Below are 17,246 nucleotides of genomic sequence, written 5' to 3' on the forward strand. Positions count from 1 at the left end.
GCTCTTATTCTCCATGGACTTTACAGCGTCCCAGAACTTTTTGGAGTTTATGCTACAGGATGCAAATTTCTGTTTGAAAAAGCTAGCCTTAGCTTTCCTAACTGACTGTGTATATTGGTTCCTGACTTCCTGGGAAAGTTGCATATTGCGGGGGCTATTCGATGCTAATTCAGTACGCCACAGGATGTTTTTGTGCTGGTCAAGGGCAGTCTGGAGTGAACCAAGGGCTATATTCTTAGTTGTACATTATTTGAAAGGGGCATGCTTATTTAAGATGGTGAGGAAAGCACTTTTAAAGAATAACCTGGCATCCTCTACTGATGGGATGAGGTCAATAATCCTTCCAGGATACCAGGGCCAGGTCGATTAGAAAGGCCTGCTCGCAGAAGTGTTTTAGGGTGCGTTTGACAATGATGAGGGGTGGTTGTTTGACCGCAGACCCATTACGGACGCAGGCAATGAGTCAGTGATCGCTGAGATCCTGGTTGAAGACAGCAGAGGTGTATTTAGAGGGCAAGTTGGTCAGGATGATATCTATGAGGGTGCACATGGTTACGGATTTAGGGTTGTACCTGGTAGGTTCCTTGATAATTTGTGTGATTGTAGGACGGACAGGGTGTTAAGCATATCCCAGTTTAGGTCAACATTGGAATTCATATCTCCAGATCCCAGACCATTGTGAAGTAGGAACCTGCATCAATTGCCCAACTTCCTGAATTGGGTCACATATGAAACCGACCGTTGTGACCCAGTCTATCTGAACTGAAAAGAGAACCTCAACATGCATTGTAATGTGTGACATACAGCTTTATTGTTCCAGGAGTGGAGAGCAGCCTACGAGTGACCACCTGTAAAAGCATCCTAGAGAGTCTACCAGAACACAACTACATGGTGTTGAAGTACCTGCTCTGTTTCCTGAACATGGTAACGGCACCGCACGGCAACGCACAACGCCGCACGGCAACGCACAACGCCGCACGGAAACACACCACGCCGCACGGCGACACACCACGCCGCACGGCGACACACCACGCCGCACGGCGACACACCACGCCGCACGGAAACACACAGCACGGCAACGCACAACACTGCACGGCAACACACCGCACCGCACGGCAACACACCGCACCGCACGGCAACACACCACGCCGCACGGCGACACACCACGCCGCACGGAAACACACAGCACGGCAACACACCGCACGGCAACGCACAACACTGCACGGCAACACACCGCACCGCACGGCAACACACCGCAACCACACCACGCCGCACAGCAACCACACCACACGGCGACTACACAACACCGCACGGCAACGCACAACACCGCACGGCAACGCAAAACACCGCACGGCAACGCACAACACCGCACGGCAACACACAACACCGCACGGCAACACACCGCAACACACAACACCGCACGGCGACACACCACTCCGCACGGCGACACACCACTCCGCACGGCGACACACCACTCCGCACGGCGACACACAACTCCGCACGGCAACACACCACTCCGCACGGCGACACACCACTCCGCACGGCGACACACCACTCCGCACGGCGACACACCACTCCGCACGGCGACACACCACTCCGCACGGCGACACACGACCCCACACAACATGATACAACAACACACGACAACATAGTGCTGAAGTACCGCTCTGCTTCCTGCTCGTGATCAGAACCACGTCATTGAAACAGATCCCCATTATCCTTCTATCAGGCTGCACGGCTGATGTTCTGGCTCATCTCCAGAATACAACCCAACTGCCAAAACATCTCGCTTTGTTCTTCATATGAAGACAGTCTCTTTACTTTCTGTAAATGAATGCCGTGTCGACATTTTAGGAAATGCCTGACCAACAAAAACAGACCACTACAATAATATTCCACTGTTGCGAAAAATCAAACCCACTTCCCCTCTGTCCCATGTGAAATGCTGAGCTTTCAATTGTAGAAACCCTTCTCTCCATTCACACTGACCTTAAACTAACCAGCCATAGACAGAACTAACCCACAAGGCCTCAGACAGGAAGACTGCAGATGTGTCCCAAACAGCACCCTGGCCCCTATATAGTGCACTACCTTTAACCAGGATCCGTAGGGAATAGGGAGCCATTTTGGGATGAGGACTTGCTCTGATCCAGATTGTAAAGACTCCCAGGCTATGTATAAAGTTCTCCAGTAGACAGAATAATGCTGAGCTTCACTCTCTGAGACTTTACATTCACTTCTCATGGTGATGTTAATATAATGCTGCTTGTCTGTAACCCGCATGTTAATATGGTGAGACTGTATTAGACTGTATCATCTAGTCAGATCTCTCCTGGGTGACCGGGCTGACGGGGGGGACTGGTTACCAGACCGGGCTGATGGGGGAGACTGGTTACCAGACCGGGCTGATGGGGGACTGGTTACCAGACCGGGCTGATGGAGGACTGGTTACCAGACCGGGCTGATGGGGGACTGGTTACCAGACCGGGCTGATGGGGGAGACTGGTTACCAGACCGGGCTGACGGGGGGGACTGGTTACCAGACCGGGCTGATGGGGGACTGGTTACCAGACCGGGCTGATGGAGGACTGGTTACCAGACCGGGCTGACGGGGGGGGACTGGTTACCAGACCGGGCTGATGGGGGACTGGTTACCAGACCGGGCTGATGGGGGGACTGGTTACCAGACCGGGCTGATGGAGGAGACTGGTTACCAGACCGGGCTGACGGGGGAGACTGGTTACCAGACCGGGCTGATGGGGGGGACTGGTTACCAGACCGGGCTGATGGGGGACTGGTTACCAGACCGGGCTGATGGGGGACTGGTTACCAGACCGGGCTGATGGGGGACTGGTTACCAGACCGGGCTGATGGGGGAGACTGGTTACCAGACCGGGCTGACGGGGGGGACTGGTTACCAGACCGGGCTGATGGGGGACTGGTTACCAGACCGGGCTGATGGAGGACTGGTTACCAGACCGGGCTGACGGGGGGGACTGGTTACCAGACCGGGCTGATGGGGAACTGGTTACCAGACCGGGCTGATGGGGGGACTGGTTACCAGACCGGGCTGATGGAGGAGACTGGTTACCAGACCGGGCTGACGGGCGGGACTGGTTACCAGACCGGGCTGACGGGGGGGACTGGTTACCAGACCGGGCTGATGGGGGGGACTGGTTACCAGACCGGGCTGATGGGGGGGACTGGTTACCAGACCGGGCTGATGGAGGACTGGTTACCAGACCGGGCTGATGGGGGAGACTGGTTACCAGACCGGGCTGATGGGGGACTGGTTACCAGACCGGGCTGATGGGGGGACTGGTTACCAGACCGGGCTGATGGGGGAGACTGGTTACCAGACCGGGCTGACGGGGGGACTGGTTACCAGACCGGGCTGACGGGGGGACTGGTTACCAGACCGGGCTGATGGGGGGGACTGGTTACCAGACCGGGCTGACGGAGGACTGGTTACCAGACCGGGCTGATGGGGGACTGGTTACCAGACCGGGCTGATGGGGGACTGGTTACCAGACCGGGCTGATGGGGGGGACTGGTTACCAGACCGGGCTGATGGGGGGACTGGTTACCAGACCGGGCTGATGGGGGGGACTGGTTACCAGACCGGGCTGATGGGGGAGACTGGTTACCAGACCGGGCTGATGGGGGAGACTGGTTACCAGACCGGGCTGATGGGGGAGACTGGTTACCAGACCGGGCTGATGGGGGAGACTGGTTACCAGACCGGGCTGATGGGGGAGACTGGTTACCAGACCGGGCTGATGGGGGAGACTGGTTACCAGACCAGGCTGATGGGGGAGACTGGTTACCAGACCGGGCTGATGGGGGAGACTGGTTACCAGACCGGGCTGATGGGGGACTGGTTACCAGACCGGGCTGATGGGGGAGACTGGTTACCAGACCGGGCTGACGGGGGGACTGGTTACCAGACCGGGCTGATGGGGGGACTGGTTACCAGACCGGGCTGATGGGGGACTGGTTACCAGACCGGGCTGATGGGGGGGACTGGTTACCAGACCGGGCCGACGGGGGAGACTGGTTACCAGACCGGGGCCGACGGGGGAGACTGGTTACCAGACCGGGCTGATGGGGGACTGGTTACTAGACCGGGCTGACGGGGAAGACTGGTTACCAGACCGGGCTGATGGGGGAGACTGGTTACCAGACCGGGCTGACGGGGGACTGGTTACCAGACCGGGCTGATGGGGGACTGGTTACTAGACCGGGCTGACGGGGGAGACTGGTTACCAGACCGGGCTGATGGGGGAGACTGGTTACCAGACCGGGCTGATGGGTTTATTAAAGGGCTTTTTTGTGGATTAGCAGGCTTCTGTTCCACCATGTACTGTGTCAAACCAATAGGAGTAAAATACATTCCTGGAATAACAGGTCTTCTGTTGTCATACAGATCATTAGGATGTTGCCATTTTATATGTGGACTAGGTTGAATGGCAGGCAGTCTGTTTAGTCATGATCAAGTGTAAACACTTTCTCTCTCTCTCTCCCTCTTCTCCTCCCTTCCTCCTCCTCCTCCTCCTCCTCCTCCTCCTCCAGGTCTCTCAGCAGAGTATCGTCAACAAGATGTCTCCCTCCAACCTGGCTTGTGTGTTTGGTGTCAATCTGTCCTGGCCTTCTCAGGGTTCTGTCTCTCTGACATCTCTAACGCCGCTCAACATCTTCACTGAGATCCTTATAGAACATTATCATACAGTCTTCAGCTCCCGCTGCCCACAAGCAGAGGTACTGCCCTGATACCAGCCCTGGTACCAGCCCTGATACCAGCCCTGATACCGATACCAGCCCTGATACCTGCCCTGGTACCAGCCCTGATACCTGCCCTGGTACCAGCCCTGATACCTGCCCTGATACCAGCCCTGATACCAGCCCTGATACCAGCCCTGATACCAGCCCTGGTACCAGCCCTGATACCAGCCCTGATACCAGCCCTGGTACCAGCCCTGATACTAGCCCTGATACCAGCCCTGGTACCTGCCCTGGTACCTGCCCTGGTACCAGCCCTTGTACCTGCCCTGATACCTGCCCTGATACCTGCCCTGATACCTGCCCTGATACCTGCCCTGGTACCTGCCCTGGTACCTGCCCTGGTACCTGCCCTGATACCAGCCCTGATACCAGCCCTGATACCTGCCCTGGTACCTGCCCTGATACCTGCCCTGGTACCTGCCCTGGTACCTGCCCTGGTACCAGCCCTGATACCTGCCCTGATACCTGCCCTGATACCTGCCCTGATACCAGCCCTGACATACCTGCCCTGACATACCTGCCCTGATATACCTGCCCTGATATACCTGCCCTGATATACCTGCCCTGATATACCTGCCCTGGTACCTGCCCTGGTACCTGCCCTGGTACCTGCCCTGGTACCTGCCCTGGTACCTGCCCTGATACCTGCCCTGATACCTGCCCTGATACCTGCCCTGATACCTGCCCTGATACCAGCCCTGATACCAGCCCTGGTACCTGCCCTGATATACCTGCCCTGATATACCTGCCCTGATATACCTGCCCTGATATACCTGCCCTGATATACCTGCCCTGATACCTGCCCTGATACCTGCCCTGATACCTGCCCTGATACCTGCCCTGGTACCAGCCCTGATACCAGCCCTGGTACCTGCCTTGATACCTGCCCTGATATACCTGCCCTGATATACCTGCCCTGATACCAGCCCTGATACCAGCCCTGATACCAGGCACAGCCCACCACCGCACAGACAGGCTCCACTACACAGCCCCGACACCTTGCTACCAACCCAACAAAACAGACATGCTGTGATTGCCTCCTGGGATGACCTGTTTTGAAGAAGGTCCCGACCACCTGTTGCTCCTGAAACAAGATGGCTGCCAGAATCTGTTCCTTTCTCCTGTGACATAATCCAGTTTGTTTTGCTACATTACTGACTGACATGTTGCTGTGTCATGTACACATTTAAAGTGGCGTTTAAATACAAAACAACAGTTACATACCAATATATTTTTTTTAATAATAAATAAAGAAATAAAACTGTTTTTGTTTGTTAAAAGACTAGCCTGCTCATATGGTTCTTGAACACTTCAACAGATTGTAGTTTTCCTGCTGGAGTTACATTTTTACAAAAAGAGAGAAATAGAATGTTTAAAGATGAGCTGGGTTGGAGAGGTCTATACTGCCCCCTACTGTAGTAACAACAGGTCTATACTGCCCCCTACTGTAGTAACAGGTCTATACTGCCCCCTACTGTAGTAACGACAGGTCTATACTGCCCCCTACTGTAGTAACGACAGGTCTATACTGCCCCCTACTGTAGTAACAACAGGTCTATACTGCCCCCTACTGTAGTAACAGGTCTATACTGCCCCCTACTGTAGTAACAACAGGTCTATACTGCCCCCTACTGTAGTAACAGGTCTATACTGCCCCCTACTGTAGTAACGACAGGTCTATACTGCCCCCTACTGTAGTAACAGGTCTATACTGCCCCCTACTGTAGTAACAACAGGTCTATACTGCCCCCTACTGTAGTAACAGGTCTATACTGCCCCCTACTGTAGTAACAGGTCTATACTGCCCCCTACTGTAGTAACAACAGGTCTATACTGCCCCCTACTGTAGTAACAACAGGCCTATACTGCCCCCTACTGTAGTAACAACAGGTCTATACTGCCCCCTACTGTAGTAACAACAGGTCTATACTGCCCCCTACTGTAGTAAACAACAGGTCTATACTGCCCCCTACTGTAGTAACAACAGGTCTATACTGCCCCCCTACTGTAGTAACAACAGGTCTATACTGCCCCCCTACTGTAGTAACAACAGGTCTATACTGCCCCCCTACTGTAGTAACAACAGGTCTATACTGCCCCCCTACTGTAGTAACAACAGGTCTATACTGCCCCCCTACTGTAGTAACAACAGGTCTATACTGCCCCCCTACTGTAGTAACAACAGGCCTATACTGCCCCCTACTGTAGTAACAGGTCTATACTGCCCCCTACTGTAGTAACAACAGGTCTATACTGCCCCCTACTGTAGTAACAACAGGTCTATACTGCCCCCTACTGTAGTAACAACAGGTCTATACTGCCCCCTACTGTAGTAACAACAGGTCTATACTGCCCCCTGCTGTAGTAACAACAGGTCTATACTGCCCCCTGCTGTAGTAACAACAGGTCTATACTGCCCCCTACTGTAGTAACAGCAGGTCTATACTGCCCCCTACTGTAGTAACAGCAGGTCTATACTGCCCCCTGCTGTAGTAACAGCAGGTCTATACTGCCCCCTGCTGTAGTAACAACAGGTCTATACTGCCCCCTACTGTAGTAACAACAGGTCTATACTGCCCCCTACTGTAGTAACAACAGGTCTATACTGCCCCCTACTGTAGTAACAACAGGTCTATACTGCCCCCTACTGTAGTAACAACAGGTCTATACTGCCCCCTGCTGTAGTAACAACAGGTCTATACTGCCCCCTGCTGTAGTAACAACAGGTCTATACTGCCCCCTACCGTCGTAACAGGTCTATACTGCCCCCTACTGTCGTAACAGGTCTATACTGCCCCCTACTGTAGTAACAACAGGCCTATACTGCCCCCTACTGTAGTAACAACAGGTCTATACTGCCCCCTACTGTAGTAACAACAGGTCTATACTGCCCCCTACTGTAGTAACAACAGGTCTATACTGCCCCCTACTGTAGTAACAGGTCTATACTGCCCCCTACTGTAGTAACAACAGGTCTATACTGCCCCCTACTGTAGTAACAACAGATGTCTATACTGCCCCCTACTGTAGTAACAACAGATGTCTATACTGCCCCCTACTGTAGTAACAACAGATGTCTATACTGCCCCCTACTGTAACAACAGATGTCTATACTGCCCCCTACTGTAGTAACAACAGATGTCTATACTGCCCCCTACTGTAGTAACAACAGGTCTATACTGCCCCCTACTGTAGTAACAACAGGTCTATACTGCCCCCTACTGTAGTAACGGCAGGTCTATACTGCCCCCTACTGTAGTAACAACAGGTCTATACTGCCCCCTACTGTAGTACACGGTCTATACTGCCCCTACTGTAGTAACAACAGGTCTATACTGCCCCTACTGTAGTAACAACAGGTCTATACTGCCCCCTACTGTAGTAACAGGTCCTATACTGCCCCCTACTGTAGTAACCAGGTCCTATACTGCCCCCTACTGTAACAACAGGTCTATACTGCCCCCTACTGTAGTAACAAGGTCTATACTGCCCCCTACTGTAGTAACAACAGGTCTATACTGCCCCCTACTGTAGTAACGAACAGGTCTATACTGCCCCCCTACTGTAGTAACAACAGGTCTATACTGCCCCCTACTGTAGTAACAACAGGTCTATACTGCCCCCCTACGTAGTAACAACAGGTCTATACTGCCCCTACTGTAGTAACAACAGGTCTATACTGCCCCCTACTGTAGTAACAACAGGTCTATACTGCCCCCTACTGTAGTAACAACAGGTCTATACTGCCCCCTACTGTAGTAACAACAGGTCTATACTGCCCCCTACTGTCGTAACAACAGGTCTATACTGCCCCCTACTGTAGTAACAGTAGAGGTCTATACTGCCCCCTACTGTAGTAACAGCAGGTCTATACTGCCCCCTACTGTAGTAACAGTAGAGGTCTATACTGCCCCCTACTGTAGTAACAACAGGTCTATACTGCCCCCTACTGTAGTAACAACAGGTCTATACTGCCCCCTACTGTAGTAACAGGTCTATACTGCCCCCTACTGTAGTAACAACAGGTCTATACTGCCCCCTACTGTAGTAACAACAGGTCTATACTGCCCCCTACTGTAGTAACAGCAGGTCTATACTGCCCCCTACTGTAGTAACAGCAGGTCTATACTGCCCCCTACTGTAGTAACAGTAGAGGTCTATACTGCCCCCTACTGTAGTAACAACAGGTCTATACTGCCCCCTACTGTAGTAACAACAGGTCTATACTGCCCCCTACTGTAGTAACAGGTCTATACTGCCCCCCTACTGTAGTAACAACAGGTCTATACTGCCCCCTACTGTAGTAACAACAGGTCTATACTGCCCCCTACTGTAGTAACAGCAGGTCTATACTGCCCCCTACTGTAGTAACAGCAGGTCTATACTGCCCCCTACTGTAGTAACAGCAGGTCTATACTGCCCCCTACTGTAGTAACGGCAGGTCTATACTGCCCCCCTACTGTAGTAACGGCAGGTCTATACTGCCCCCTACTGTAGTAACGGCAGGTCTATACTGCCCCCCTACTGTAGTAACGGCAGGTCTATACTGCCCCCCCTACTGTAGTAACGGCAGGTCTATACTGCCCCCTACTGTAGTAACGGCAGGTCTATACTGCCCCCTACTGTAGTAACGGCAGGTCTATACTGCCCCCTACTGTAGTAACGGCAGGTCTATACTGCCCCCTACTGTAGTAACGGCAGGTCTATACTGCCCCCTACTGTAGTAACGGCAGGTCTATACTGCCCCCTACTGTAGTAACGGCAGGTCTATACTGCCCCCTACTGTAGTAACGGCAGGTCTATACTGCCCCCTACTGTAGTAACGGCAGGTCTATACTGCCCCCTACTGTAGTAACGGCAGGTCTATACTGCCCCCTACTGTAGTAACGACAGGTCTATACTGCCCCCTACTGTAGTAACAGTAGAGGTCTATACTGCCCCTGCTGTAGTAACAACAGGTCTATACTGCCCCCTACTGTAGTAACAGGTCTATACTGCCACCTACTGTAGTAACAGGTCTATACTGCCCCTACTGTAGTAACAGTAGAGGTCTATACTGCCCCCTACTGTAGTAACAACAGGTCTATACTGCCCCCTACTGTAGTAACAACAGGTCTATACTGCCCCCTACTGTAGTAACAGTAGAGGTCTATACTGCCCCTGCTGTAGTAACAACAGGTCTATACTGCCCCCTACTGTAGTAACAGCAGGTCTATACTGCCCCCTGCTGTAGTAACAGTAGAGGTGTAGGTAGAGGTCTATACTGCCCTCTACTGTAGTAACAGTAGAGGTGTAGGCATCCTGATAAATAATACTACTCCCTTATCCCAGCACACGGACCAAGGATGTTTTCTAATATTAAATTGTACCCTACGAGGTGAAAAATACACATTGATTTCATTCTATATCACACCAGGGGCAAATCTGGGGTTTTTAACTAGAATTCAAGCAATATTCGACAGATCCAGACAGGAAGTAGTATTTTAGCAGCTGAGCTACATCATACATTAGATGTAATCCAGACAGGAAGTAGTATTTTAGCAGGTGAGCTACATCATACATTACATGTAATCCAGACAGGAAGTAGTATTTTAGCAGGTGAGCTACATCATACATTAGATGTAATCCAGACAGGAAGTAGTATTTTAGCAGCTGAGCTACATCATACATTACATGTAATCCAGACAGGAAGTAGTATTTTAGCAGGTGAGCTACATCATACATTAGATGTAATCCAGACAGGAAGTAGTATTTTAGCAGGTGAGCTACATCATACATTAGATGTAATCCAGACAGGAAGTAGTATTTTAGCAGCTGAGCTACATCATACATTACATGTAATCCAGACAGGAAGTAGTATTTTAGCAGCTGAGCTACATCATACATTAGATTGACAGACGTAGCAATAAAAAAAAGGCAAATTCAAGGCAACTCCAAAGAGGCTAAATATTTTCATTTCTACAAATAATCTACAGGATACCTGTAGATTGACTATTCCCCAACTACAAAAAAACTACAATTTCTCTCAAATAAAATCTATTCAAGAATTTACAATTTTTTTATTTAAAAAACACAACAATTTACAGGGTTAAAAAAAAATCCATAACCTGGTGATATCAGATCATTCTCCAGTATCATGTTTAATTACACCAATAGAAAATACACTTGGAGATTGAAGAGGGCATCTTTAACACCCTTAAATGTATTAAATACTAAAAAAACAACTTTACCATTATATAGACATAGTGTCTGCTAGATGACTGAATGTGATGTAAATGTTGAGCAGCTTCACTGCAGGTAGATTGTACGTTTTAACGTTTAATAAACTAACATCTGAACTTCAGCAGGAATGTGATTTTTTTTTTTTTACTTTTGAAATAAAACATACTACTTGATGGCAAATAAACTTGGTAAACACCTCACAGCCCACAAAATGAATATTAATTAATTAGAAACAACAATTAAGGATCCACCGGACAGCTGATGAAACTGAGTATTTCTGTCTGTAATAAATCCTTTTTGTGGGGGGGAAAAACTCATTCTGATTGGCTGCCAAGTGGATGGTCCTATGCCCTCCCAGGCCCACCCATGGCTTGTGCCTCTGCCTAGTCATGTGGAAATCCATAGATTAGGGCCTAGTGAATTTATTTCAATTGACTGATTTCTTTATATGAACTGTAACTCAGTAAAATCGTTAATTGTTGCATGTTGCGTTTTATATTTTGTATATGTTGGTCACAGATCACTTAAAGGTAGAGGGCGTGGATCAGAAAACCAGTCAGTATCTGGTGTGGCCACCATTTGCCTCATGCAGCGCGACACATCTCCTTCACATAGAGTTGATCAGGCTGTTGATTGTGGCCTGTTTGGATGTTGTCCCCACCTCCTCTTCGATGGCTGTGTGAAGTTACTGGATATTGGCGGAAACTGGAACAAACTGTCGTACACGTCGATCCAGAGCATCCCAAACATGCTCAATAGGTGACATGTCTGGTGAGTATGCAGGTCATAGAACTGGGACATTTTCAGCTTCCAGGAATTGTGTACAGATCCTTGTGACATGGGGGCTGTGCATTATCATGCTGAAACATGAGGTGATGGCAGCAGATGAACGGCACGACAATGGGGCCTCAGGCTCTCGTCACGGTATCTCTGTGCATTCAAATTGCCATCAATAAAATGCAATTGTGTTTGTTGTCCGTCGCTCATACCTGCCCATACCATAACCCCACCACCACCAAGGGCCTTTTATTGTCCCCAGCACAAGGTGCACCTGTGTAATGATCATGCTGTTTAATCAGCTTCTTGATATGCCTCACCTGTCAGGTGGATGGATTATCTTGGCAAAGGAGAAACACTCGCTAACAGGGATGTAAACAAATTTGTGCAAAAACATTTGAGAGAAATCAGCTTTTTGTGCGTATGGAACATTCTGGGATATTTTATTTCAGCTCATGAAACATAGAGACCAACACTTTACATGATGAGTTTATATTTCTGTTCAGTATAGATTTATCAATGATGGCTGTCGATGCCAAAAATGATTTTTCCCGTCTTGCATGGCCTTTTCAGCGTAAAGGTGTGATATTTATGTTGTCGTTTATATGTGTATGTTTTGTATCGTTTATAAAATGTAAAATAAATTAAATGAATAAAATAAAAATCTGTGCCTTTTAAAAAAAAAATTACTTGCATTAAAAACACAATTTCATACACACATTTGCTAAGCCACTGTACAGCGTTTCCAGCATATTCCTACTGCAATGTGTACTCCGATCATCCACCGACACCTCTGTCCCAAACCTCCTCTTCCTCCTCCACCAAAACGTAACGTTAACGTGCTGAACCCCTACTGGGACGACGTGTTTGATGTCTGTCCGACCGCCTCGTGTGAACCTTCAATAAGAAGCTTCTGGAATCTGTACCTTTTTGATGAAAGTTTTGTGGGAAGAAAAAAAAACTAATTTTCAAACAGACCATTTGTCTTATTGCTAATAATTAATTAATTATTGCTACTTTATTTAAACACGTACCGGTAACATAGAGAGGAACTATGATGCGGAACAAACCAAACCTCTGGACTTCTAATGACGTAAGAAAACAGTTTGTCACCTTCAAAATAACATCCTCCGTGGTGTTGCAAATTAAACACTGGGGTGATAGATGTGACTGTTCCCCTCTGCTATGTTCCCCTCTGTGTTCCCCTCTGCTATGTTCCCCTCTGCTATGTTCCCCTCTGCTATGTTCCCCTCTGTGTTCCCCTCTGCTATGTTCCCCTCTGTGTTCCCCTCTGCTATGTTCCCCTCTGCTATGTTCCCCTCTGTGTTCCCCTCTGCTATGTTCCCCTCTGTGTTCCCCTCTGCTATGTTCCCCTCTGCTATGTTCCCCTCTGCTATGTTCCCCTCTGTGTTCCCCTCTGCTATGTTCCCCTCTGCTATGTTCCCCTCTGTGTTCCCCTCTGCTATGTTCCCCTCTGTGTTCCCCTCTGCTATGTTCCCCTCTGCTATGTTCCCCTCTGCTATGTTCCCCTCTGCTATGTTCCCCTCTGTGTTCCCCTCTGCTATGTGACTCTGTGTCCATGTGTCCTAGGGTCTACTGTAGGAGTCCATGTGTCCTAGGGTCTACTGTCCATGTGTCCTAGGGTCTACTGTAGGAGTCCATGTGTCCTAGGGTCTACTGTCCATGTGTCCTAGGGTCTACTGTAGGAGTCCATGTGTCCTAGGGTCTACTGTCCATGTGTCCTAGGGTCTACTGTAGGAGTCCATGTGTCCTAGGGTCTACTGTCCATGTGTCCTAGGGTCTACTGTAGGACAAAGCCTAGTTCATTCTTTGATAAATGTATTTAACATAAAAGTAGGTCTGCGTATTTGTAAACGTTTGAGTTAAATCTATAATCTACAACCCAAGGCACAATAAAATATATGTGCGTCTGTTTTATTTAAATAATGAGATTCAAGAATATAGATGTTTTACCATCACAACACACATCAAAGTATTACGTTTCCACACAGTGTTTTGTTCTTGAATTTTATTTATTTAAACGATTTCAATTTTTCATAAGAACTTGGTAGAAAAAAAAGTGCGACTACTCTTATTAACCATTTACCAACGTCCATCAATCAACTTTAAATGCCTCACCATCAAGATACAACTACATTGGCAATATTACAAACACTTTCCTGTACACGCTGTCCACTGGACAACCCCCTTGTCATCAATGCCAAAGGAGAGAAGAAGAAAAAAAAACACTACTTTTATTAACAGCCAAAAGACATTTCCAATGTAAACAAAAAAAGTGTAGTCATCTCTCCTGTTTTTACCTTCTCCGTCCTCCTCGTGGCAAAACAACACATCGAACATCGCAAGCTCATTACTATGCATAATTGGCAAACAATAGAAGAAAAAAAACTGTCCAATGTTTATTTTCCTTATTTTTTTTTGTTCATCGTTGATAAAAAAAAAGAATATATAAAATAAAAAAATGTAAAAAAAAGATTTATGTTTTTATCATTTGTTCAAAGGTTGTGTCTGAGTGTATTAAAATAGATTTGTATTAAAACACAACACAGTTTCTCCCGGAGGATTCTGGGTGATGTAGTCTGGGACACCTCTTAATGGGGGATAATGGATGAAGGGCACACTGTTGAGGTGATAGAAGCTGCTTCACTGAAAACCCTCTGATCTGGAGTCAAGTTATGTTTTTTGTATTCTGTATTCTGTTTTTTGTATTCTGTATTCTGTTTTTTGTATTCTGTATTCTGTATTCTGTTTTTTGTATTCTGTATTCTGTATTCTGTTTTTTGTATTCTGTATTCTGTTTTTTGTATTCTGTATCCTGTATTCTGTATTCTATATTCTGTATTCTGTATTCTATATTCTGTATTCTCCTAATGTTAAAGTTAGGTTGAGCTGATCCTAGACCTGTGGGAGGGGGGGGGGGGGGGGGGGTTTAACTTCTACCTTGATGCAACATGGAGGAGCACTGATATGGGACCAGTCTTTCATGTCCCCTCTCTCGGGGATTTGATTCTCATCAGAGTGGTAGACCGTATGCTGTGAGGAAGAACCTCTCTGTCACGGTCTGTCGACGCCATTCCATGTTGGAGGAGGCAGACATCACGATATGATATGAATGTTGGACAAGACTAAGGAATGGTAAAGCCCTATTAGATAGATAGACAGACAGACAGACAGACAGACAGACAGACAGACAGACAGACAGACAGACAGACAGACAGACAGACAGACAGACAGACAGACAGACAGACCATACAAATATACTGCTCGGGTTTCAGTTGGACCTTTTTAAATATCTTGATTATGAAAGGCAAACTTGATATGGATGTCCTCAATGTGTTTTGAGGCTTGGTATTGATGTCCTCAATGTGTTTTGAGGCTTGGTATTGATGCCCTCGATGTGTTTTGAGGCTTGGTATTGATGTCCTCAATGTGTTTTGAGGCTTGGTATTGATGTCCTCAATGTGTTTTGAGGTTTGGTATTGATGACAACGTGTTTTGAGGCTTGGTATTGATGACCTCAATGTGTTTTGAGGCTTGGTATTGATGTCCTCAATGTGTTTTGAGGTTTGGTATTGATGACAACGTGTTTTGAGGCTTGGTATTGATGACCTCAATGTGTTTTGAGGCTTGGTATTGATGACCTCAATGTGTTTTGAGGCTTGATATGGATGTCCTCAATGTGTTTTGAGGCTTGGTATTGATGCCCTCAACGTGTTTTGAGGCTTGGTATTGATGCCCTCAACGTGTTTTGAGGCTTGGTATTGATGCCAGGTGGATCAGTCCTCTCTATAGCCCTTCGCTCGGTCAACCACTCAGGCCATAAACGGTTCTACACTACACTACATCCTAGATTACGGTCAGGCTCTGTGTAGAAAACAAAAGTATTTTTTTTCGATATGTATCGGTGACCTCTCTAATTATTGCATTTTTCCTTCTCATTTGAGCAGTTCTGGTTCCAACAAATACAGATTATAATATGTTGTCGTCTCTTTCGAGTGATATATTTTGTCTTGATTCCCATTTATTTATTTATGTATTTATTTATTTTTTGTTCCCCTCAGTGTGTCATTTTAGAATAGAGGGATCCCACACAACACAGCATTTGATTTGATCACCAGAAACGCATGGTGATAACAGTTAAGACTAATCAAATAGATATATGTTCTACACCTTTAGGACCCCTCGCTGTGACAACAGGAAGTCTAAGTAGAGATCAACACTGAACTGTTGCAGAATGATATGACAGTTCTCCTCCCCATCCCCCTTTACTGGTGTTTTGATCGTTTATTAAATTATAGAATAAAGAAACCCTGGTTAGATCTAGTTGTTTTGAGGCAGTGTTCATTTTGTTCCGTCTAGCAGACTAGAAACAGTTCATTTTGTTCCGTCTAGCGGACTAGAAACAGTTCAATTTGTTCCGTCTAGCGGACTAGAAACAGTTCAATTTGTTCCGTCTAGCAGACTAGAAACAGTTCCTTTTGTTCCGTCTAGCAGACTAGAAACAGTTCATTTTGTTCCGTCTAGCAGACTAGAAACAGTTCAATTTGTTCTGTCTAGCAGACTAGAAACAGTTCAATTTGTTCCATCTAGCAGACTAGAAACAGTTCATTTTGTTCCGTCTAGCGGACTAGAAACAGTTCAATTTGTTCCGTCTAGCAGACTAGAAACAGTTCCATTTGTTCCGTCTAGCAGACTAGAAACAGTTCAATTTGTTCCGTCTAGGTCTAGCAGACTAGAAACAGTTCGTTTTGTTCCGTCTAGCAGACTAGAAACAGTTCCATTTGTTCTGTCTAGCAGACTAGAAACAGTTCAATTTGTTCCGTCTAGGTCTAGCAGACTAGAAACAGTTCCTTTTGTTCCGTCTAGCAGACTAGAAACAGTTCATTTTGTTCCGTCTAGCAGACTAGAAACAGTTCAATTTGTTCTGTCTAGCAGACTAGAAACAGTTCAATTTGTTCCATCTAGCAGACTAGAAACAGTTCATTTTGTTCCGTCTAGCGGACTAGAAACAGTTCAATTTGTTCCGTCTAGCAGACTAGAAACAGTTCCATTTGTTCCGTCTAGCAGACTAGAAACAGTTCAATTTGTTCCGTCTAGGTCTAGCAGACTAGAAACAGTTCAATTTGTTCCGTCTAGCAGACTAGAAACAGTTCAATTTGTTCCGTCTAGCAGACTAGAAACAGTTCCATTTGTTCCGTCTAGCAGACTAGAAACAGTTCAATTTGTTCCGTCTAGCAGAATAGAAACAGAACAATATAAACAGATGAAAATCAGCAGGCTCTTCAAATGTCAAGTCATCATAACAAACATCACACAACTAGAGTTAAAAAAACAACAACATATAGTGTGAAAGCGACAAAATATTTGTAAAAAATATATATAAAACCAGGCAGGGATAAAAAGCATGCCAGACATATTTGATTCGTACACAGGACTTCCCAGTA

At 47.3% G+C, this 17,246-nt stretch overlaps 1 protein-coding gene and 3 long non-coding RNA genes across 5 annotated transcripts in view; 3 read left to right on the forward strand and 1 right to left on the reverse strand.

The window, feature by feature from the left end:
* LOC115183139 (rho GTPase-activating protein 8) overlaps positions 1 to 5,160 on the forward strand; it is a 34,119-nt gene extending 28,959 nt beyond the window's left edge. For both annotated transcript variants that reach the window (XM_029744469.1, XM_029744468.1), the window contains 2 exons: positions 821 to 924; positions 4,573 to 5,160. In XM_029744469.1, coding sequence (XP_029600329.1) covers positions 821 to 924; positions 4,573 to 4,770 — 302 coding nt within the window. In that variant the 3' untranslated portion in view covers positions 4,771 to 5,160. The remainder of the gene's footprint in view (positions 1 to 820; positions 925 to 4,572) is intronic.
* A 4,819-nt stretch (positions 5,161 to 9,979) lies between these two features.
* Positions 9,980 to 10,795, forward strand: LOC115183143 (uncharacterized). The gene is made up of 2 exons (XR_003873969.1): positions 9,980 to 10,542; positions 10,651 to 10,795. It is a non-coding gene; the product is annotated as an uncharacterized LOC115183143 (long non-coding RNA).
* Positions 10,796 to 15,114: 4,319 nt separating this feature from the next.
* On the reverse strand, positions 15,115 to 15,458 carry LOC115183145 (uncharacterized). Its single transcript, XR_003873971.1, has 2 exons — positions 15,319 to 15,458; positions 15,115 to 15,257 (listed from the first exon to the last, which is right to left on the reverse strand). It is a non-coding gene; the product is annotated as an uncharacterized LOC115183145 (long non-coding RNA).
* On the forward strand, positions 15,195 to 16,838 carry LOC115183144 (uncharacterized). Its single transcript, XR_003873970.1, has 2 exons — positions 15,195 to 15,273; positions 15,556 to 16,838. It is a non-coding gene; the product is annotated as an uncharacterized LOC115183144 (long non-coding RNA).
* Positions 16,839 to 17,246: the final 408 nt, after the last annotated feature.

This window comes from Salmo trutta, unplaced genomic scaffold (assembly GCF_901001165.1).
Source record: "Salmo trutta unplaced genomic scaffold, fSalTru1.1, whole genome shotgun sequence".
Taxonomy (NCBI): Eukaryota; Metazoa; Chordata; class Actinopteri; order Salmoniformes; family Salmonidae; genus Salmo; species Salmo trutta.